Source organism: Coffea eugenioides, unplaced genomic scaffold (genome assembly GCF_003713205.1).
Source record: "Coffea eugenioides isolate CCC68of unplaced genomic scaffold, Ceug_1.0 ScVebR1_1103;HRSCAF=1902, whole genome shotgun sequence".
In the NCBI taxonomy this organism is placed as follows: domain Eukaryota; kingdom Viridiplantae; phylum Streptophyta; class Magnoliopsida; order Gentianales; family Rubiaceae; genus Coffea; species Coffea eugenioides.
The window spans coordinates 1-22,910 of record NW_020861481.1 but is presented as its reverse complement, the minus strand read 5'-3'; the positions used below and the strand labels follow the sequence as shown (position 1 = coordinate 22,910).

The window sequence follows — 22,910 nt, the reverse complement described above, 5'->3', positions numbered from 1 at the left end:
GGGAAATTTCCCTCTTCCATTATTCCAGGGTAATTTTGGAAACTTGTCTTTATCCCTTTCATAAACCTAGATATATGGGTATTTTGGGTTGTTCATTATTTTCTTAAGGATATTACTGTTTTTTCATTATTTGGTTTATCTCCATTGGGGTTGACCGTTAGTTTTTGGGGTAAACTGAGGAAAAACAAACAATGGGGGGTAAATTGAGAAATGGCCCATACGTAAAGGAGATAAAGTGCAATTAATCCTAAAAAAAATGATGTTAGGGGATGAAGTGCAAAACAAGCTATAATTTAAGGAGATATGTCGTAGTTAGCTCTTAGGAGGTAAATGTCTTTTTGCAATCATCATTACACAATGTTAGAATTGACTAATGGTTTAGGGGATAAAATGAGAAAAAATTAATGTTAGGGGATAAAGTACAAAAGTGGCCATACCTTTGGGGGAGTTTTTGTGACTAACCCTTTCTTAAATCCTGTTTTTGTCAATAAGGAAATTTTTTTAAAAAAAGGGTACAAGAACAGTGAGATTTGAAATTCGAGCGGTCCCTTGTGGTCTAGAGAGGTTGAATTAGACAGAATAAAAGTCCGAAAAGGGATTGCTGGCTAGAAAACAAAAAATTGCTTTCATAAGAAAAAAATTATGTGGTGCCTTCAAACTAGCATTTCCTCAATTTGTGTATTTTGATGATAAAAATAGTTCATCTATTAGTATTAGAAATTGTTACAATCTAGGGCCAAAAATACTTCTTGGTATATTTAACAATGAATTTAATTTGAAGGTACGATACTCAAAAGTGATGATAGAATCACCCTACTTTTGATAGCACAACTGCTACTTCTTTGGTTGAGTAAAATCCTTGGTTTGCACAGGCTAGATACTGAAAAAGAGAGGAGAATTTTACTAGAAATTTAGGAGTTATAAATTTGAGTGGAACTTTGACATGGTTTTCGCAAACTCCTAGTCTAGTTTTATGGTCATTGCTCTTATGGATAATGTAGAGTCTAGATCCAGATTCCCGAGATCTTTCGAGATCGGCTAATCTCAATGCGAGTTTCCTGCATAGTAACCGATAAAGATAGGACTGGTTCTCCGGTTCAACTCCGATACTTAAATTAGCGAGTGTTTACAATTCGAAAATATAAAATCGATTCGAAGGTTTTGGTAGCAGTTAACTTTGGAAATGAAGTAGAGGGGATATTTAGAGTAGAGCTGGGGGCACACCCTTAGGACAAGAGCCATTGTGATAGGACCATAGTTATCAAACCCGGCCCGGCCTGGCCTGACGGTTCAACCGATCAACCCGACGAACCGGCCATGAAATCGGGCTGGGTTGTTAATTGGATCGTTTGTGCAAGAAACCAGTTGACTTGTCAACGGACCGGCGATTCAACCAATCAATTTGGTTGAACCGAACAGTTTTGTTAGATTCCGGTTATTGTGTTAAAAATTTTTAGAAGATGTTGCACTGGAGAATTAAAAATTTTTAGAAGATGTTGCGCTGGAGAATCGAATCTTGGACCTCAACCACAAGAATGAAGCACGCTCACCACTGAACTAGCAAGTCATTGGGTTCTTGTTTAGCCCTTCTATATTATATATTAGACCTTTATTCTTATTTTATTTCTTCAAAACAAAATTTGTTTAGAATCTTTTAATAAAATTTTATTATTCCCCAAATTCTATAAGTTATGAATGGATTTAAAAAATAGCATATTACACAATTCATTTTAAAGACAAATATTATTCTTAATAACTTTTTGCACTTTAAATTCGTAAATAAACTAGATAACTACACTTAGATAAAATTTTATACTTGAAATTTGGTGGATTACTAATTAAATTTAGATTTTGTTAATTCTTATAAGAATTAATGATTTTATAATAAATTGGACTAACTGAGTATTTACTATGACATAGTTTATTATAGTTTCAACCATATTAAAAATTATAAAATATAATATTTAAGTATATTTAGTGACCCACTGGTTGAACCAGTAACCCGTTGATTCATTTCTTTTACCAGGTTCCTCTCCGAGTCGGGTTTAATAACTATGGATAGGACAGAGTGTAGCGATAGGTCGACTCTAGATCTGTTATAGCAGGAGGATAGACTTGTCATAGTCTATAAAGTGTCATGTCAATCACTTCTTGTCAGAGAAATACTCGACGGCCAAAACCTCAGCTATAAGTGTATTTCACCGGACAGAGGGTTCAAGGAAGGGGGAGTTATCTCGGAAGATAATCCCGATTACTACAGATACTGGCATTCATAATATGCCACTCTAAGTCTTTACTTAGCAGATAATGAAGGAAATTATGTTCCATTCAACTGTAATTGCAACTTCATAGGCTTTGCTTTCCATCAACTCGTATTGGTACCGTCAGGCTTTGCTTAGCAAACAATGAAGATTCTCTTCTTGCTTTGTTTTTACCCTTAATACTTTATGGTCTTGTTCTCGGTTGCTTTATATATTATATCACTTAATTATGGAAACTGATTATACAGCAAAATCAAAATCAGCAAAAGCTACTCTTTGGGTGATTTTGGAATTAACCTTTTTTAGTAATTAAAAAATTTATAATCAAAACACAAAAAATATCATAAAAATCGATTATCTAAAAACAGAATCTATAATCAGTTAAAATAATCAATCGAAAACAGACCCTATGTTATCTAATCATGGGTGATTTTCGAATTAACCATTTTTAGTAATTAAAAAATTTATAATCAAAATACAAAAGTAACTAAAAATATCACAAAAACTTATTACCTAAAAACAGAATCTATAATCAATTAAAATAATCAATCGAGAATAGACCCTATGTTATCTAATCTGTTCGAGGTATCCTGTATCGATTTTTATTGGTGACAAATTTACATACTTTGTTCGAATGACAATGGCAGTCGTTGGCATTTTGGGCCATTTTAGGTACATAATTTCATTCATCCGGCCATGCTAACAATACAAACCAGTTTGAGCAACAAAATTAGTTAATATTTCAAAGTCTGGAACTCTACACATGATTTTGCTTCCTATTTCATGAATCCGAATTAATTGAGTAAATCATCAAGATTTTCAACTTTGACTGAATTGAAAATTAAAGTCAGTTTGTGTTATGGTATTGGACCAATATGCAGCAATGGTGACAGATTACTTGCAGCAGAAATGAATTAACCCTTGACAATTCTAAATGGAACAGGAAATGATAATGAATATTGGAACTTCAGTTTCTGATTGACAATAGGTAGATCAATTACAGAAATAGAATCAATGGATTTAGGATCGAAAAGGAAAGATTGAAGGAATTGAAAGAGAAAAGAGAGGGAAATTGGCAGAGCCAATTTCTGTTACAATCAATGGAAATAATATGGCAAAAAATCTATCTAACTCTCGGATTCTTCAGCCTTTTATGGCATTTCCAGACTAACTAACTTCTAAACTAGCTAATCAGGTGAGGCCACGTGGAAAGTTCTGGAATCATCAGCTCCACTTGCGCCAAACAGAAGCATAATTCTGTTATATCAGGTAGAAGGCGTGATTTGTAAGTCACGCCTTCCTTCTTCAAGTTGAGCAGCTGCGCCTTTCACACAAACTGGAACACGCCTTCCTCCTTCTTCAAGCTGTAACACGCCTTTCCTGTATTCTAGATCACGACTTCTGTATTTCCCTCATACTCCATGACAGTTTGTTGCTTGTACTTTTGAAGGAACAGGAGGGTATGGATTTTCCTGAACTTCGAGGGCTTACATATAACGATACACAGATGGAACTTCGAAGCTTTGAATTCTTGAACTATTCATTCCTCTACCAACTGAATCGATCTAAAACTCACAACATTCGAAAATCTATTGTCTCTTTTGATTGGCTAACAAGATATTATATGCTGGTTTACAAAAGAAAATGAATAGGTAAACCGCCTATAACAAAGGCAAAATTTATTACAAAGGGAAACACAATAACATTACAAAGAACAGGAAAAACAAATCTCTTTTCCAGAGTTATTGCAAAACGCAAGCTAATAGACTAGTACTGCATCCAATTAGTAGAAAAGAACGTGTCATGTATTAGAAAGAACCTTTCAGAGCTTTCTTTCCAGTTAGTCATCCAATACTACTGGTTCCCAACTTTCCCGATCCTCATATGAACAGGCCAAGTAGCAATCTTTTCTTGTTTGCCATCTTCATTCCAAGCAAGGGTAAAATCTTTCACCAAATCTTCACCCAAGAGCTCAACCCCATTTTCTTTTGCAGCTTGGTATGCAGACCATGATTTTATCAAAGTAAGATAGCCATCCAAATCGATCAATTTTTCCATTTTAAGCTCAAGTGGCCCTGTGTTTTCAAGTCCATCCACTGGCTCAAATGGGAAGTCAATGGTCCTGTAATTGTCCTCCATTATCAACCGTGGCCACCCAAATGGAGCAGCATCAACGTAATACAATTTAGTTAAAAGGGTGTCGAGATTTTTGTTGATCCGTGGCAGAGTATAGGACCATGCTGCAATTACTCCATTGGGCTTTTTCAGAACGCACTTGACTTGTTGGTAGAAAGATGGAAGATCAAACCAATGAATAGCCGTAGCAATGGTCACTAGATCAACACTGGATTCTGCTGCAATACTTTGCTTAAGCTCAGCTATAGACATCTTCGGAGAGGTGCAATGGTATTTAATATTTGGAAGCTTCACAGCATGTTCCAGTTGCGTTGGGCTTGTATCTGTGGCTACCACATTCTTGTATATCCCGGCCAACTGATAAAAATTCACCAATATTAATCAAAGCCACATTCACATGATCAAAGTTTTGTTCACAAATTTGGGAATTATTATCTTAGAAATTAGTTTACCATATGAGTTCATATTTCATATGGTTCTATAATCCCATCAGACAAAACCTTCAAATTGAGTTTTCAAGAAGGTAACATGGAGGACCACTTTAGGGGAATTTGTCTACTTTTAAAATTGAGTTTTCAAGAATCATGCCTATCAAAAATGAGGTATCTATTGAAATTCAACAAAATTTTTTCCTTAACACAATAAATAGGTTGAACTGGTGAAATGGCGCAAGAAACTAAAAAAATATTATCAGTGAGTCCAAATAACAAAAATCTCTGACATATGAAATTTGTTTAATAACTTGGGAACCCTTGAAGCCATGAGGCTAATTCTCGTACACAAATTAGAAGGTAAAATAAGGAGGAAAGGGGTCTTACAGATGTTGCTGCCTGGCCACTTCCTGTCCCAGCATCCCAGACAAGGTCGTGACAAGGTGTCTTGGAGGCAACAAACTGGAAGAGCTCCTCAGGATATATCGGCCGGCTGGCAGAGTACTCCTTCGCCTGCTTAAGAAACCGCTCTGCCATCTCTGTGGATCGGTGGTGGGGGGTTAACTTATATGCAAATGCTAGTATTCTTTTGCTGTCTGATGAGCGAGATCAGTTGCAAGCCTCTGTGGCCCTTTTATAGTGGCAAACGCTAGATTCGGACTTGCTTAACCGCGTGCTGATCTTTGAATTTGATTGGCCTAACCAATAGGTTTATGTTCTTCAGGTGCCATCGCTATCCAAAATAGTCGTAAGAAGCAGTTGGAGGTAAAGGGTACTAAAACGAAGCAAAGTTCGCTTAGGCAACCTTCGAGCTGACTTGACCACCACAAGGTAAGTGGAACGTCAATGGTTCAAATTTTATCTTTAATGACTGTTATTTAATGTGACTTTTTCTTAGACCTAGCCAAATAGGAATTGAAGGATTCAAATCTTGCATCTTGAAATTGCTACTTAACGTGACTTTTTTTTTAAGATTCAACAGATGCATAATACATCTATTTCGTTTGATGGTGATTTAATCCCTTTCAAGTTCTCGATGATTGATTTAAAATTTTTCTTTGGACTATAGGTTGGGAATTTCAAACCTCAAACAAATTGGCCACTACAAGGAATTTAAAATCCCCCTTTGAATTGAGTCGAGGAGGATTCAAACCCTGCACTCTACAATTGAAAAAATTCAATGAGTGTGCTAGAGTTGGGATAGTGTAGAGGTTGCCGATTGACTAAGAAAAAAAAATAGGCAATTAAAAGTGTAATAATTAATTTTTGACTGATAGAAATATTTCCAAAAAAAATTGTGAAACCCACTAATTTCATAATAAATAGCAGTAACAATCTAAATAAAACTAACTGCTAATGGACCTTATTGTCAATTGCGAACATTAGTAAGGTTAGATTTGAATTTTAGGATGCAAGTTTAGTCGAAGTGGTAATTAAAAGGTCTCAAGGCACTTGGTAGGTCAAAGTCATGGCGGCTCTTTGTCTGTATCCTAAAGTTTTCCGCGTGAACAAGTCACTGCTGTTTCTGTGATTGTAAAGAACTCTTCACAACCTTTTTTTTTTTTTTTTTTTTTTTTTTATGATAGAAAGAGCGAAACATTTTATTAATATCAATAATAGAACAAGGTGGAGAGTCAGTCCACATACAATAATCTGGAATTGATAATGTATGCTTAGCTAAAAGGCGAGCAACCTTATTGTTATTTCTAAGAGCCCAAGAAATCTCCCAAGCCAAGAAATTGTGCAAGCAAAAAAATGACGTCTTCAATAAGAATACCAGAGTGGGAATCACCGGGTTCAAAGTTTTCAATCATCTTGATGACGCGTTGAGAGTCCCCTTCACAACTTATGTTAGGTATCACAGATTTAGGATTTCTGTTAGGACTCATATTGAGACCTATACAGTTTAAATGAGGTACAGAGAAATGGACAAGTGGTTATTTTCTTTTACTATCTTGATTGCTGCTGTATTATATGCCAAAATGCTGCCCTTCTTATGTATGTATAATGTATCACACACATGATATCATAAAAATGCTAAAATAAATAATCCCACAAAATTTTCCCAATAGTCTTTACTCCGAATGAACCCAATATGGCCTCTACAATACACAAGGTAGGTGACATTGCCATGTTTATAACATTCTAGCAAATTATTATTTGCTGCAAACCCAGAAACACGAGCCAAACTTGAATCAGATTCAAAAGCAAAAGATTAGTAACACAGTAAACAAGACAGAATAAAGCCTCAAAGATGCTCACTTAAGAGGAAGATGTTGAATTGTCTGCCAAAAAGTTCGAACAGAAGGCGAATTGGATAATCATGAAGCATACACAATTTCATTGCAGTAAAGATTTCTTTACTTTCATACTGTGCATCTTTCTAATCATTTGACATGAATTATCTCAATTCAATCACAGCTTCTCCCATAATACGATTAAAAACACCTTTACAGAACAAAACAGCAGTCCTTTCCCTCTATTTAAAAACAAATAGAACTTAATAAGCAATTCATTTGGGAACATACACATAAAAGTCACCCGCTAGAAGCCAGAGCAGACTGCAAGACTTCTTCAAGGTACTTCTCGGCGGCAGCATATTGCCTCTTTTTATCCTCAATAGCTAATACAGCCAATGCTTTATCCTGTGAAAAAATAATCAAAACGTAAGAGGAGAACGCATAATTGCAACTATATAAAATCATTAGATAAAAAGATGAGCTTACAGGCGGCAAGTCTTGATAGCTTCTCAAGGTGTCAAGTATAGGTTTTGTTTTTCTCTCCAATTCCTTTCTATGCTCTGCCATTTCGGCCAAAACTCCATGACTTATCTCTGGACTGTATCCCACACGATTGAGCATCGCCTGCATTACAAATGTAAAATTCTAAGATAAAGTACCACCAGCACAAAATGCTATAATTTGGTCAAGTCTCTGGTCTGGTGCTTACTCGTACTTACAAGGTTACTTATATTGGTAGGTGAGAATAAGAGATCACTGAAAGAAGGCAAAAAAGAACTAGGAGAAACCAAAATTAGCATATATTTTCCATTTATATTATTTACTGTTGGACAACTAGGAAGGATGCAACTTCAAAACAGAACCAAATCCAAAGATGATGTTCGTTATCTCAATAACACATGAAACCTCAGAAGGACATATACCAAATTCTCAACAGCAAAATTTACAAACAATGACACAAATAATATGAAACACTACAGATAATAGTTTGACCAAAACACCATAAATTTATGTATCTTTTGGGTCTAACACCTTTGAGTAAGAGTAAGAAACTGGTATTTCATACCAATTAATGTTAAATTAAACTAACACCTAAAATGTATCAATTTATCAGCACTCACTTGCCTATAGAGTATGCCTTGACTACAGTTCATATCAATGAGGAAAAAGGAACAGAACAAAGAGTACTAAAATCAGCAATATTTTCCATATTAATGCACCTAAAGAAACATGTCTAAACCTACAGTTCAAGCACAAATCATGAATCAACTGAATATAGCCTACCTCAACTATATGGTTGCAGGTCACTCAACACTAAAAGCCAATGCAGTTGATCTTATGCTACAGAAGTAAAGTACTGAGATGACATGTGTCAGCTTAGCATAAGCAAATACCTAAAAGGCCCTATAAGATTAAGCAAAAAGATCTGTTTCTTCCACATCTTAAAAGAAGATTTAAACATGAAGAAAATATCTTTTTGCTTCCTGAAACTTTCAGTTTAATTTGCAAGATCTCATGAAATTGAAGACTATGATACAATAACAGTCTACAAAAACATGTAGAAATATTATAAATCAGTTATGTAGGTTAAAGCAAAACACATGAGTATTCATTTTGGTTAACAGACGGTTGCACCATTTAAATTAGTGTTACCTGAAGCTTCCAAGGCCAAGAAAGCCACCTTTTCATGAGAGGATTGTCACCTAAATATGTCATATGGTTTTTATCATATCCTCTCCTATCATCAATAAGGGCTTTACAGTAAATCTCTGGCCATTATTTATCTCTTGTTCCTTTAGTGTTCTTCACTTGGAAGGATAACGAAACTACTACAGAAGCTTTAGATAAAGGCAAGGACTGTCAAATAAACTATTTACTTTTACTCCTCTAACACCATGAAAAGAAGATTTAACAAAGAAGACAGAATCTAATGCTAACAGCTAACTAGTCGTACAAACCACAAGCTCCAAATCAAAGCAGCCATGTAATATCAGACATTATCTACCAACGTTACATGCCATTACCACAAAACTCGTCCAAAATCAACAAGACGCCCTCTCTTACTGCGAAAACAGACGGGATTGGCACTTTATCCTCAAAAATTCTGAAATTCTTAGGTCAACTACACCTGATGCCATATCAAAACCTCGACAGATTCCATCTCCCACCCAATAGAAGGCTATTCATCTTATCATCTCATATTTCTTTTCACTGCTCTACCAAACAGCACTGATTATTTGCCACTTTTAATTGAATATGCCAGAGTAATTTATATGCTAGGAGCAAATCCTTGGAACATGGAAACATTTACATCATAAGTCATAACCCTAAGAAATATTAACCAAAAGTTTTCCAAGCAGAAAATCAGAAATATCCTACTCTATACACAACAAATTTCAGAATTTTGATCCTGAAAAAACTGTAAATCTCATCTAACCAATAATCCACATAACTTCTATGCACCTTTTTAACCAATTTACATTCTGTCCCCCAACGAAGACTACAAACTTATAAGACCAATATACAGCACACTAAAAATCATTTAAATATGCTGATCAAAGAAGGTAACAGTGTTTGGTGCCCTGTATCCACTCTTACTTTCTGGAAAGATATACAACTATAATTCAAGCAGCTCCCTGATTCCCCTTCTACAAAAGGCTAAGAGCGTCTCACCAGAATTATTCAATATCATCTCAAAATGCACCAGTAAGCCCAAAGTTCTGGATTCCAGCAGGTATCAAACACTCACCCATTTTAGCTTCTTGCACATCATTTGAGTGATTTTTGACACCAAATGACAAGCATGTAAACTAAGCAAAACACCTAGTAGGGGTGTGCAAGAAGCTAAAAAGGCTGTGAGAATTTCATTGCCCCTTAATTTATAGCTAAAATTTCAAAAATCCCACTGCATGGACCCTAAACTTGTTTTCCAATTTCACGTGATTTAAAAAGTACAGACAAGATTAAGAAAAGAGGTATTCGTACAAAAATAATTAAAAAGCAAAATACATGCTGGCATTATTCAGAATATAGAGGCTTTGTACACAAAGTAGGATTAACCAAAATATCAGCTGCCGTTGCACAGAGATATAGCTCGCCAACCGCCATTGAAAATTTTTGTGACATCCAGCAAATAGATACATTAATAAATAAAAAGGAAATTAGAAAATGCAGTTTCATAAGCCAGGTAGAAACCACATTGGAAAAGCATCACATTATCATTTCATCTATTAACCATAAAACAAAACTTATCTAACATTTAGAAATGGTAAAGTTCCCTAAAGAAGATACTACCTTGCAGTTAGAATACTGTTTCTCATACTGGCGCTCTTTCGAGTCCATAATAGCCAAATTTGTTCTGCGACTTTCCATTTCTGCTTCACAGGGAGCTATATCGTCTTCCAGTTGTGCAAGTATTCTACAAACAAACACAGGATTAGGAATGTACAAATTGACCACAAAGCTCAACATTGACTATTGCTCCTAGAGAAAATCCAAGCAAAGGAACCTAAATTTTGTCCAGATGGTGCAGAAGAAGATTTACCTTTTTAAATAAGTCAACCTTGAGATTGCCTTGCGAGTAAAATCGAGGAGTACTTTTGACTCCTGCTGCACTTTAGACCTCTTCTCTTCTACAGCAGTTTTCCTTAAGGAAAGATCTGCCATTGCTACAAGGAAACTAAAATTTCCCCCACAAGCTAAGCTCATTGGCACTTAAAATGGAATACATAATTGAATTAAATTGGGAAAAAAAAAACTCACCTACTTAATTCAGTATCTCTAATATTCAGTAAATCAGCTACACTGGCAAGAACTTGTGCAGAGGACACCACATTTGATGGTAAACTCTCTTGAGCCAAACCCACATGCTCCAATATCTCTCGTATCCTCACAGCTACAATCACAGAGCAATAAACATTAGAGCCAATAAAATGAAACAACGTCCCAAAGACTAATGCAGCCGTTTTCCTTCTATTTCTAACTGTGAAGGTCAGTAAACAATACTTCCTATTACAAGCATGGCTGCACACAGTTAAACATCATCGTTAAATTAACAACACTGGTTTATAATATGATATCTAAAACTACAAGAACACAAAATTTACTGTAATTATATATAAACATGGAATAGAAATTTAAGAAATTAAATGAAGGCATAACAAAAGCATATGTCCAAGAATCAAGGACCTTGGGCGCGATATTCGGTTGCTTTCTGGCGAAAGTCATTGGCAACAATAGAAGCAGCTTGAGTTTTGGCTTGGGAAATGGTGGCAATGTTGTGCAAATGAGCAATGCTTCTAGGGGTGTACTCAAATTCAGGGACTTCTTTTCCAACTGCACTGAATTGGGATTCAAGCCATGATTTCACTTCAGCAATTCGATTCGCATCGAACCCACTACTGCTATTCTTTGATGCTTCTGATGTAACAGAGGGCGAAGGATCTCCTCCACCAACAATTTCAGTCATTTCTCTTCTTTTTCCCCTCAGACCTATAAGAACAAAATAAAATTAACAAATTAGAAATCAGAGAATCAAGATCGGAAATTTATGGGACAAATAGCTGTTTAAAAGTTAAGATGCAAAAACCCATTTTTGGGATTAGTTATCTGAAATGCTTTTTCCCAAAAAAAGAAAAAGAAAAAACCATGTTTTAAATTACTATGGAACAACATATCAAAAAAAAAAAGTAAGTACTAATGCTGTTGAATTCCTTAAGCAGGGACTTTGAGTCAGTAACAAATGACTAATCAAAGAAGAAAAATTCATGAGAAGAGGCCAACTATGGGGAAATGAGGTGGACTTGGAAGGTTACTTTTGAGGTTTTCTCAAATGGGTCCGGGAAATTTTGAGTAAAAATGAAGTTTTTAAGATGAAATTTTGGGTTCTTAATCATATGAACCCCAAATATACATAAAGTTACTGACCAAAAGAAAATCTGCACACATTTGCAGAGAGAGAGAGAGAGAGAGAGAGAGCGAGCGACCTGATGAAGAAGTCTATTGAGTAGATTTGAAGTGAGAAATGCCGGCTTCAGAGAGTATTTTAAACATCTTTTCACAAAGCACAACCTTTGCTTTTAAGAAAATTGCTGAAATAGTCTCCGATTTTTTGAAAAATCAAAACTTTGGTCTTGAATCTATAAAACGCATTTTATCACGAATTTTGTTTTTTTTTTTAGGTATTATCTTCAAATTTTATGCCAAGCTATTTTCACAATAGTGGAAGAGAGTTGTACGCTTGTCCTGTTCATAATTTGAAGAATTCTTCAAAACATTTGTATTCTACGGTCCGAACAAGTTATTTTTATAGCCAGTTACATTTATATTATATGGTGTTTGTTAAAATGGACTAATACAAAATTACTTTTATTATTACAATTTAGGGCGATAATTAAACTTTTTATTTTCTTTTTAAGAACAAAGAGTGATTGCTAGCTTTCAAATCAAGAAATTTAACTCTTTTATCCTTTTTTTTTTTAGCTAAGACCATAGACCAATGAGCTTTAATTCTTAATCACAAGTTAGTCCAACCAATTGTTAAAAATCTCTAACATTAATCATCTCCAAGGATTAGCAAAGCATTATTGGTTTGTCCAGTTCATTATTGAAGGATGGATTTTCCCTTTAAGGCCATTCTTTTATTTAACCAATGTTTTTAAACTCGGACCGGCCAGTGAACCGGAGAGGTTGCCGGTTCGCGGTCCGACCGGTCCAACCGGCCGGTTCATAGGTTCACTGTTTTTTTTTTTTTTTTTTTTTTTTTTTTTGTTAAGTACTAAGCAGCTTTCATTCTACACTTGAACTTTACCAACATAACTTAATTTAAGTTATGATAATAATAAATTTCGTAAAAGTTATACATAAAAACATGGAATGATAAATATAATTAAAATATCATAATTCACCACAAGTTTTCATAAATTCATTATAAACATAAATAGATACAATCCAAATGTTCACCAATTATCACAAATAAAAACACAAAAAATAAATAAATTAAATATTGAAATTCTTTTACAACCCTTAAAAAAATCCATAAAAGAGTTCAAGTTAAGACAAACCATTTGAATAGCAAACTTTTATGAGTGGCATGATAAGCAACCACACCACCTTCACAATTTAATCAACTTAAGCTGAAAAAGTTAAAATTTGATTATAAAAATATAATCTAATTGCTCAAACTAAAAAAAAAATAAAAATTTTTTAAAAACAAATATACAGTTAAACACATAAAAAATTAATTGCTACTAAACATTACTAATTAACATGTTATATTAAATTCAATGATCCTATACCATTAATTATTTTAAATTCAATTATCAATAGCTTCGATTATGTGCCAACTACCATATTTTTTACCAGCCCAATGTTATTATTTGTAATTCCTACCCAATTCCTACATGGATGTGCACTACTTTTGCAAAAATTTCATCCTTAATTAATCAAATAAAAATAAAACAAAAAATGAGGGAAACATATGAAAATTGAGGGGAAAAAGAAGAAAATGCAAAAAAATCAACTAAAGATAATAATATAGAAAAAAAAGCCTTGAAAAGAAAAAATTTAAACTTACCAAGATGTTGGAAAACAAGAAAAGTTGAAATTTTCAACTTGTTTACAATCTGCTAAAGATAATAACCTGATAATAATGGTGAAGACTTGAGAAAATCTTGTTGTGGATATTTGGGTTAAAAATGGTTAAGAAGAAAAAATTGAACAAAAAAAAATAAGAGAAGAACTTGATGTTTTAATATATTTTTTAGTCAAGTAGAATTCTCAACAAACTTAACTATAGTCTAGCGGTAAGATTGTCATATGTAAACCTGGAGACCTAGGTTCGAATCATGGCTACACCATACTTGGTATTTTGTTGAAAAATTTAAAAAACCGCCGGTTCACGGTTCTTAACGGTTCACACGGTTCGTCCGGGTTTCAACGGTTCTCCATGAACTTCCGGCTTTAGCATTAGACCGGACCGGTGACATGGCCGGTTCGCGGTCCAACCGGTCGAACCGGCCGGTCCGGTCCGGTTCTGAAAACACTGTATTTAACAGCTCAAAAGCCTTAGTGAAGTACTACTGGTTTGTTCAGTTCTTATCGTAAATCTGTGTGAAAAATGTTGCAACCAGGTAGACGGTGTGGAAACAAATTAGGCATGGCAGATGCATTACAGATTAGGCCGTTGGACTGGTTTGAGGCAGCTCCTAACCAGGATCCTAATTTTGCAGACTTTTATCTTGAAGCAACAATCCTCACATTTCGCCTCTGAACTGTCCTGCAGGAATATTGAAATTGTGTACTGCTTGGCCGTTTACGCTTAGACTTCTGATATAAGATTTTGATCACCATTAACAAGATCAAATACTTTGAATCTGAACATGGTCATAAAAAGTAAAAGGACTCGGCAAACATCCCTATGAATCTTCCCAGTTCAAATATAACCTAGCAGCAACATGCTCAAATCAGCCTTTAATAACCAGCTAATAGTTAAACAGAAAGATATCGCCATCCAGTTAAATCGCCTGATGGTAGTAAAGGAATGGATATAAAAAAGAAAGAGTAGCAAAAGCAAATAGAACAATCCAAAGTTGAGAGAGAGAGAGAGAGAGAGAGAGGAATCTGCAATTAAAACATTAACAATACATAAGAGTTGATAAACTTTCTGCAGCACTTAGAAGAATTTACAGGACTATTAATATTTAGCAGTCCACAGATAGCATCTCTACAAACATTCAGGGCAAGATTGAGCTCAACATCTATGATCACCAAACACATCTGTAGGTAACGTGCGTCTCAGTGATCTCGTTATTGTAGGTAACCTTCAACACCTGCCCCTTTTCAAGTCCATAGTATCGAGCAATTGCATCTTTTTGCAACATCCGCGGGAGCTGAAAAATGGTTTAGTGGATATGTCAGAGAAATTCCGATTTAAGAATGAAACAACAGCTATCTCAGATTTTTTTTTTTTTTTGGGGGTGGGGCGGGGGGGGTGAAGCTGCCTCAGGTGAAATCTCAGACATAAACTTCACATTGGAAGTATTTTTAACGTTTTCAGAAAGCATATACAACTAGTCCGGGAATCAAAAATCTTGTCTGAGGAAAGAAGAAATGAATATCAGATGTTATGAACCATATGCCCTTTGAAAAGATTGGAATATTTCAATAAGAGTACTTAATAAAGAAGCAGATGCTGATAAAAGAATAGGCAGAAAACCAAATAAAGATCCACAAATTGATAAAAAGTGGAGAATAATAAACAAGATACAAACATTGTCTCCAGAGAAGCTCTCAGAAAATGTGACTTGGGGATCAATGAATCTTATCAATCAAATATGTATGAGCAGAATCAGCATTTCTAGGTTGATGACAAAGTACATTTATTCAGAATGAACATCAAGATAAGTCAACCAGATAATTTTACGAATTAGAACACGGGGGTACATTAATACCAAGAAACATTGGTTTCTCACTATACCATCAAAGAACTTGAAAGGTTGCAGCACATTTCTGAAACTTTAAGAAAATGCTGCCGCCACAACATGCTGCAAGAACCATGTTCTGCACCTAGAGATGTAAAACTATAAGAAAACAAATTCTATATCACTTCCATAATAACACCAACCTGTTTCTCCTCTATGTTATACTTCTCAAGAAGCCTTTGTTTCTCTTCTTCAGTTAGCAGTTGATGCTTTGGCTTCAAAACGTGCTTAGTGACATTGACAAGCAAGTCAGTAATCTGAGGCATGGCAAGATATTAGGCGCATGACATGGATTATTAGTCAAAAATCATAATACATATTCAAATCATTGAGTAAATGAGGCTTCCACTTTGATCAACATCTTGCTTTGTCTGGGACTCTTAGGAGATGAAAGAAGCACATTTAAGTGTATCTTGTATTGTTTTCACATAACCAACTTAGCTTTTTGCAAGAACATCTGGTCATTTACTTAAGCAGCCTAACTCCTTGGCATGCATAGGAGAGTGTCAGTTCTAGATATCAATATAAGAAAGTAGTGGCCACTGAAATATCTCCCTCTTTATCATCTTGGAAAGTCATTCACACCAAAACAAAGTAACATTCAACTCTAAGAAGTTTTAAATACTTTTCCCAATTATAGCTATTAACAATGCTAGAATAGAGTATGCAAGACTCACACATATAAATAAGCTTACCCAACAAGTTCGATTTTTGACTATACCTGGTTGGGTCCGTTCAAATAGAGTTGTTGGCTTCAGAACAAAGAGACAGGTAGAGGATGAAAACGAAGAACTGACAACAGCCCTAATAATTTAAAAGCCCAATTATTTTGGAAAAAAAACATTCAGGAGCAAACACAAGGGTTGCCGAATTCTTTGATGCACTTTCTAAAATCACAAAAAGGGAGTGACATATATTACTCACTGCTCCATCAGAGGCTTAGAGTTGAAAAAATGGTTGCAGACGACAAAGAGAGCATGGAGGAAACTGGAATTATAGGCAGGTACCAAATAGAGTAGCAAGAAATAAAGACTGGAAGATGATTGCAATGCAAAGTTGTAGTGGCTATAGCATGCTGATTCATTGGCGGTAGCAACTTTCACGATTTGAATGCACGGTCTGTTTCTTTTTCTTTTTCCCTCTCCAAGCCTGTTTATTCCAATTTTTATCCACAAAATCCAAACTCACCTTACACCAAATGAATGACAAAATCATGCATAGTCTTAAAACAGCTTCGAACATGCTTAGAGCTTCCTTGAGTAATTAGTACATTCTAACGTAAAATGGAAAAATATCATAAATCACATGGAAAGCATAAACCTCCAAGTGCTCTAAATTTTTTTGCTGGAAAGTTCCTTCATTTCACAGGTTCCTTGAGGAGAGGGTACGCAAGAATACTTACAGCAGCAGCTCAAAGGCCAAGCATTCCCAAATTCCAATATATTCAAACATAAATGGTAAATGCAAACAGCGAAAAGAAGGCAACCAACCTGGAAAATCTCAACTTTGAAAGGCAAGAGATCCACAGCTTTCATAGCCTGGCTGGTCATGTGATTTTGCACAATTAGTATCAGCCTACTTAGAGTGTCTTTGTTCATGATTTGGTTTGCAATAGCACGAATTACATTTACTTTCACCACATTAGGCCCACAGAAAAGGACTAGAATCTGCATTCAAGAATTCAAAGATCTCAATAGGTATCCCAATTTGATGATGGTACATAATTTCTAAATATAAAAGAAGAAGAAAACATTCGACCAAATAATAATCTTAACTTCAGCATCTTAAATCTATAAAGAAACCAGAGGCAGTGCTGTTTAAGGGCATATTCAAGAATTTGTCCAAGGCATGTCAAGAAAAGGGGAGTAAACTTCTACTTCTCCCAATCTTGACCTATCATCAAATGCAGAATAGCCAAATCAGAAAGAGATAGACACACACACATGGAACCACATTATCCCTCCTATTTCAGTTCTTAAGAGGCTTGAAGATTGAGCATATAAAACGTGAAGAGCTAAAGAAACAACAAGAAGAAGCAAAGGAATTTCAAATTGAAAACTAGCAATCAGATACATATCAAAAACTACTTTGTTTTTTAAACTCACATAAAGAGCAACTGAAATGAATAAAAACAAAAGAAAATGCATGAAAAAACATTCCTTATAATTACTTCAATTTCCACTAACCATTAACCAAGTCGAGATTTCTATCACTCGAACAAAAAATACCAAGGGCTATAATCAAAAGAAAAGAAAGGTACAAAGTAACTAGGTGGACATCGTGTGCAAAGTAACTAGGGGGACTTCGCAATATGTCCATGGTACTATTTGACTCCTGACAATCAGCCATTTCAGACCATGCCACATTGACATAGATGCCATTGTCTGCTTCAGTCACATTTCAAAGCATCAGGACCACAGATGTTCTTCTCCAGTTCCAGATAAATGCTAATTCTGAAAATAGTAAGAATCAGACTTGATGTTAAAGAACCAGAAGTAGAAAAACTGAGGTAGACTTTCCTATGCTGTAGTTAAAGACAGTTCGAAACATTTAACATGTCATTTTCTGAATGGAACTTCTGTGGGATGAGTAAACAAATTTCTGGAACAGATAAAACACACAGAACTTGCTTAAAAGTGCTGCACTCATGATTCTGCAGTGGCTACTTCCAATTCTTTTTCTTCAAACATATTTCAAGTGTGACTTGGGTACGAGGTCACAAGAAAAATGTGCTATCTGAATCGCAGAGAGCTGTTAATTGAGCATTTGCAATCTTGTAATGCATCTTTGTTATCTTCAGGGCATTCATATCTTAAATCAGTTACTAAATCTCCAATCTCTTCAGTGATTTCATTGCAAACTTCATTTAGCATTTCCATTTACCCATCTTGTCAATCTCAGAATTCATAGAGGAAGAACCAATGATCTTTTCTGGAAGATCATGAGCTGCAGGCTATGTTTTAACCTCAACAGTAGGTCTTCATGGACTCTATTGCAGAAACCAATAAGAAGGATTCTAGAGGTTTAGCTGGTCTATCAAACTAAGTCAAGACATCCCCAGCTATCTGTTTAACTTCTATCTTTTTCTGTGAGTGCCAACTCCAGTTTTTCCAACTCTCTTCAGCCTGCATGCATAGCTTAATTGCTATACCGGTAAATTCATCGCAGGATTCCATTTACTGCATGTCATTGTTATTATTTTATGACAGCAGGTTTAGAGCTTAAATTAATGAGCTTAGATTCAATTGAATCTCAAATAAACCCTCAAGATTCCACCTCAATTAGGTCCTCAAATTGGATGGAATGCTAGATTCAGGGATAACACTACCATAATTCATTCAGATGGAGGAGTATACACAAAGTTGAAACTGTACAAATTGGAAAGAATCATAAGACCAAGATTTCAAAGGAAATAATAATAATTTAAATAGATATATCCAGCATTCCAGCAAATGGAATATATCCAATATTTCAGACATTTGATGGGCCAAATTTGAATTCCCTTAGAAAGACGGTGAAGAAAATTATAACTTATCTTGAAGGCACTAAAATTTCTATGACATGTGTGAACCCTTTTAATTCCAGTAAAATTTGAAGAATATAGTTCTCAAGCACAACTTTGATGTTCTCAGATACATTAAGAAATCAAAACCTACATAACCATTCTAACCTAAGCAGCATTGGTGATTCCTCAAGGCTCAGACAATTGCTTTTCCTTTCTTGGCAACTGTCTTAAGAGCATTTCTCATGTCCAGCCAACCATCTGTGTAAAATATGAGTCCTTTTCATCTTCTTATTATTTTGGCTGTCAGACCTTTCTTGTTATGAAAGACATTTAATGAGACTCGGTAACATAGGTTTTACAAAAAAAAAAAAACTGTTAAACTCTAACAAAGCAATACTTTGAGTACTTCCTTCAATTTCAATTGCTAGTGTAGACAGCATAGAGCAAAACAATATCATGTACAAAAATCATGCCAGTATGGCTGTTCATGCAATTCCGAGGTGACTGAATCGGTCTACATCAATATCTGACATTGAAAAACTCAGGCGCAATTATCTACGAGCAGGGTAACCTTTTCACAAGGAGCAATAACAGATTGGTGAGTGTGATAAATGAAGAGCTTTATTCGCCATGTTGATAAGAGCCAGAGAAAATAACAGGAAAAGAAGCACAGTTGATAGGACAACAATGAGAAGAGAAAAAAAAAAAAAGAAACAATTTTCATCTAAAGGTGCTAGACTTTAACAAAAACAAAAACCATGCAAGTCTTGAGTTCTAGATTTTTGAAATATAACAAATCAAGAACTAATAACTTGTCACAGACAGACTAGGAATTCATTATTGACATTTCATCATGAATGTTAGCAACCTAACATAAGGCAAACGTTTCACAACTTGAAAGATACCAGAACTCAAAATCTGACCTTGTTAGAAGGGTCATCCTTGTGAAGAGCAGAGATTCTCAGGCGATCAATGTCAGGCTGTTGGCCGTAGTTATTACGGAAGTCTTGAAGAGAGAGTCCAATCTCCGAATTGGGTACAAGAAAACCACGGTCCCTAAGCATTTCCAGCACAGTTCGGCGTGACAAGTAGTACCTATGAGACTCTATGCTACCCTCGTCGATATAGCTGCTCAAACACCTCGGGTAACTCTCCCCATCTACATCCATTTCCATTTTCCCACCGACATCCATAGCTTTTCTCACCGGGTTTTCAGCTAGGCAAGTTGTGCTCTTTTTTTCTTCTTCCTGAATGCAAGAAAGCATTAACCATTAAACTCAGGGCAGTTCGACAAGGGCAATTATAATAGGGATTTCCGCCTTATCCTCATTTCAATTGTCAATGAACCTCTTCGAATTAACAGCTAGATAAAGTAAACATTTAACCAGATAAATAATTACCATTAGAAGAAGTCACACTAAACCCTCTTAGATTTTTATGCCATTAGACCCTGTATCATCAAGAATTAGAGTAATTTTGTCGCAGGCACAAATACCATAAACATATTCAAGCAGATTACACTCTCTTCCCAAAACTAAACTAATGCATTTCCATACCAAAAACAGATTAGAAACTAAACAATCAACCAATTAAGGGATTGTAGCAACTAATATCTAACTTTCAAGAAACCAAAACAAAAAAATGCTTTTATCTTGCTGGAGATAAAATGATACACAAAAAGGCAACACATTGGAGAGAAAGAAGCAGAACGAAAGATGTTGGGAGGAGGAGAAAGTGAGAGAGCTTGCCTGTGCCGGTGATCTCTTGCAGTATTGAGGATTGAGCGTAGGGTTTAAGCCCTTGGCCTTAAAACCAGAGACCGTGGTCGGAAAATGGACAAAAGGTTAAAAAAAAAAAAAGAATTTAACTAGCATTTTTGAGACTGTACTGTTTGGATTATAAGATGATTTGAAAAAAAAAAATTCAAGTTTTGTTTTGTTTGTAAAAATAATACTGTAGTATTTTTATTGATACGATGGGTGTGTGATTAAAAAAATTGATTGAAAAGATAAAATGATGATTAAAAACATATTTATAGTACAATGATAAAAATTTTTAATGATATTAACTATGAAAGTGAAACAACATATGATAACGATGTGTTTTTATAATAAAAGACACATATAAATATCAAAAATATTTCTATAAAATCTAAAAATTACATGTGCCTAAACATTTAGGATAAGTGAGATAATATTTCTTTTTTTTTTTGTTGCAAAAGGATGGAATAAGGTTAAGTATAGAGCTAGTGAGATAATATTTCTTTCTTTTCTTTTTTTTTTGCAAAAGGATGGAATAAGGTTAAGTATAGAGCTATCAATAGGGTTAGATCAACACCAATCAACTTGAAATAATTAAAATCAAGTCTTACACTTCATTGGGTTTGGTTGAGTTTGAACTTCAAAATGAGCCCCAATTAATTTGTGAGTTGACTTTATACTTGATGAGGCTCGATCCGATTAAATGTCAACCCAACCAATTAAGTACATAAGTACTTATTTTTTTAATTCACTGTAATGTATATTATTTAATAATTATACATTATAATGTACATAATTTATATAATATATATATATTGATTAAACAAAATAAATATTATGTACACGCCATGTATAAAATTATAGATTAGTTGTAAGCTTCTATTGGACCCAAATTAGGCCCGAAACTCTTGTATTTTGATGAATCATGTATGAGTCTCACACAACAAACCTGAAACCCAAGTTCAAAAGCCTGAAAATTATATTTTGGTTTGTGAGTTGATTTTAACTTTTCAAAATCCGACTCATGAGACTCGATTGACACCTCTAGTTAGGTACGATAGAGTTAATTATTTAAAATTGTCTTTGCACCTTATTTTTTTATCCTTTTTAGAATATGACGATAATATAACCTTTTAAAGAACATTTAACGAATTTTACCTTCAACTTTTACTTGGCCCCCTCCAATTATTTTTCCAGCGCATACCCCACTTTTCATTGAGGGACAAATGTGTACCGATTCATTTTGTTATTATTATTATTTTTACATACATATGCTTGGCTTTTGTTGACACAGAAAAAGTTGATTACAAAATATAATTTAGGCTTGTTGACCAAAAAAAAAAAAAAAAGATGTCAGCATATAGCAAATAAAGATGATACTCAATAAAGATGCCTCCATTTCAAATCCACAAACAAACAGACTTCATTTAATTTTAATTACAATCAAAATCTTGCATAAAAAAAAATTATAGGTTATGTCAACATTGTCCGTTTTGTTGCTGAAATGTATAATAATTTCCTATTATTGACCTGTTTCACCCGGAAAAAAAAAAAATTGAAGTTCGATTTATCCCTGGTTTCGTCCTCTAAATTTAAAAAAGACGCTATCAGCCCTTATTGACAATTTTGGTCTAGTATAGGATCATTACATAAACCATTCAAGCTTGAAAAAATATAAAAATAAGCCTATAACCAAAATAGTCACTTTTTCAAACATATAATAGAAATGATCATGGAGAAATTGCCACATTTAGGCAATGGAATTATTTTCTACTTCTCTGTAACATATACAGAAAAAAAACTGGTTCAGAATGGTGGAGTTGGTTAAAGCATGGATTCTAATCCGAATCAAACAGAAGTAACCATACAATCACAAAGGCCAGACATCTGACCTTCTCCATATTGAGAGTATTTATCTGCAACAAGAATAGAGAACAGACAACAATGATTCAAAAAAAAGTGGTAAAAAGAACTTTATAATTTGACTTCCACACTGTTGCCCATACCTGGACTTGAGATTTCTTGCATGATCTTCCAGTTAACTTGGAGTTGCCTTTCGACAATTCGCCGTTCAGATACATAGATTTGATCCGAAGA

General features: G+C 34.7%; 3 protein-coding genes across 4 annotated transcripts; all 3 read right to left on the bottom strand.

The window, feature by feature from the left end:
* Positions 1-3,728: 3,728 nt before the first annotated feature.
* LOC113754912 (putative methyltransferase DDB_G0268948) lies at positions 3,729-5,584 on the bottom strand. Its single transcript, XM_027299099.1, has 2 exons — positions 5,216-5,584; positions 3,729-4,754 (listed from the first exon to the last, which is right to left on the bottom strand). The coding sequence occupies exons 1-2, from the start codon at positions 5,363-5,365 to the stop codon at positions 4,116-4,118; spliced, it is 789 nt and encodes a 262-aa protein (XP_027154900.1). The 5' UTR covers positions 5,366-5,584; the 3' UTR covers positions 3,729-4,115.
* Positions 5,585-7,146: 1,562 nt separating this feature from the next.
* Positions 7,147-12,064, bottom strand: LOC113754913 (AUGMIN subunit 1-like). 2 transcript variants are annotated; one of them, XM_027299101.1, is made up of 7 exons: positions 12,054-12,064; positions 11,257-11,559; positions 10,831-10,963; positions 10,613-10,747; positions 10,363-10,486; positions 7,555-7,692; positions 7,147-7,473 (listed from the first exon to the last, which is right to left on the bottom strand). In XM_027299101.1, exons 2-7 carry the CDS (start codon positions 11,534-11,536, stop codon positions 7,366-7,368), a joined length of 918 nt encoding a protein of 305 aa, XP_027154902.1. In that variant the 5' UTR covers positions 11,537-11,559; positions 12,054-12,064; the 3' UTR covers positions 7,147-7,365. The 2 variants fall into 2 exon arrangements, with proteins under 2 accessions (XP_027154902.1, XP_027154901.1); XM_027299100.1 differs by having other exon boundaries at positions 11,995-12,058.
* Positions 12,065-14,667: 2,603 nt separating this feature from the next.
* Positions 14,668-20,902, bottom strand: LOC113754911 (DNA-directed RNA polymerase V subunit 5A-like). Its single transcript, XM_027299098.1, has 5 exons — positions 20,802-20,902; positions 19,977-20,300; positions 17,039-17,215; positions 15,692-15,805; positions 14,668-14,957 (listed from the first exon to the last, which is right to left on the bottom strand). Exons 2-5 carry the CDS (start codon positions 20,244-20,246, stop codon positions 14,832-14,834), a joined length of 687 nt encoding a protein of 228 aa, XP_027154899.1. The 5' UTR covers positions 20,247-20,300; positions 20,802-20,902; the 3' UTR covers positions 14,668-14,831.
* Positions 20,903-22,910: the final 2,008 nt, after the last annotated feature.

What these genes read in the sequence shown, in the direction of transcription:
- LOC113754912 (XM_027299099.1), bottom strand. Translation starts at nt 5,365, where the DNA reads ATGGCAGAGCGGTTTCTTAAGCAGGCGAAGGAGTACTCTGCCAGCCGG. An exon ending in GTGGCCAGGCAGCAACATCT is followed by an intron (nt 4,755 to 5,215) that starts GTAAGACCCCTT and finishes AATTTTTATCAG; the next exon opens with TTGGCCGGGATATACAAGAA.
- LOC113754913 (XM_027299101.1), bottom strand. Translation starts at nt 11,536, where the DNA reads ATGACTGAAATTGTTGGTGGAGGAGATCCTTCGCCCTCTGTTACATCA. An exon ending in AACCGAATATCGCGCCCAAG is followed by an intron (nt 10,964 to 11,256) that starts GTCCTTGATTCT and finishes CTGTGATTGTAG; the next exon opens with CTGTGAGGATACGAGAGATA. An exon ending in GCTATCAAGACTTGCCGCCT is followed by an intron (nt 7,474 to 7,554) that starts GTAAGCTCATCT and finishes ATTTTTTCACAG; the next exon opens with GATAAAGCATTGGCTGTATT.
- LOC113754911 (XM_027299098.1), bottom strand. Translation starts at nt 20,246, where the DNA reads ATGGATGTCGGTGGGAAAATGGAAATGGATGTAGATGGGGAGAGTTAC. An exon ending in AGGATGACCCTTCTAACAAG is followed by an intron (nt 17,216 to 19,976) that starts GTCAGATTTTGA and finishes TCTTGAATGCAG; the next exon opens with ATTCTAGTCCTTTTCTGTGG. An exon ending in ATAACATAGAGGAGAAACAG is followed by an intron (nt 14,958 to 15,691) that starts GTTGGTGTTATT and finishes ACCATTTTTCAG; the next exon opens with CTCCCGCGGATGTTGCAAAA.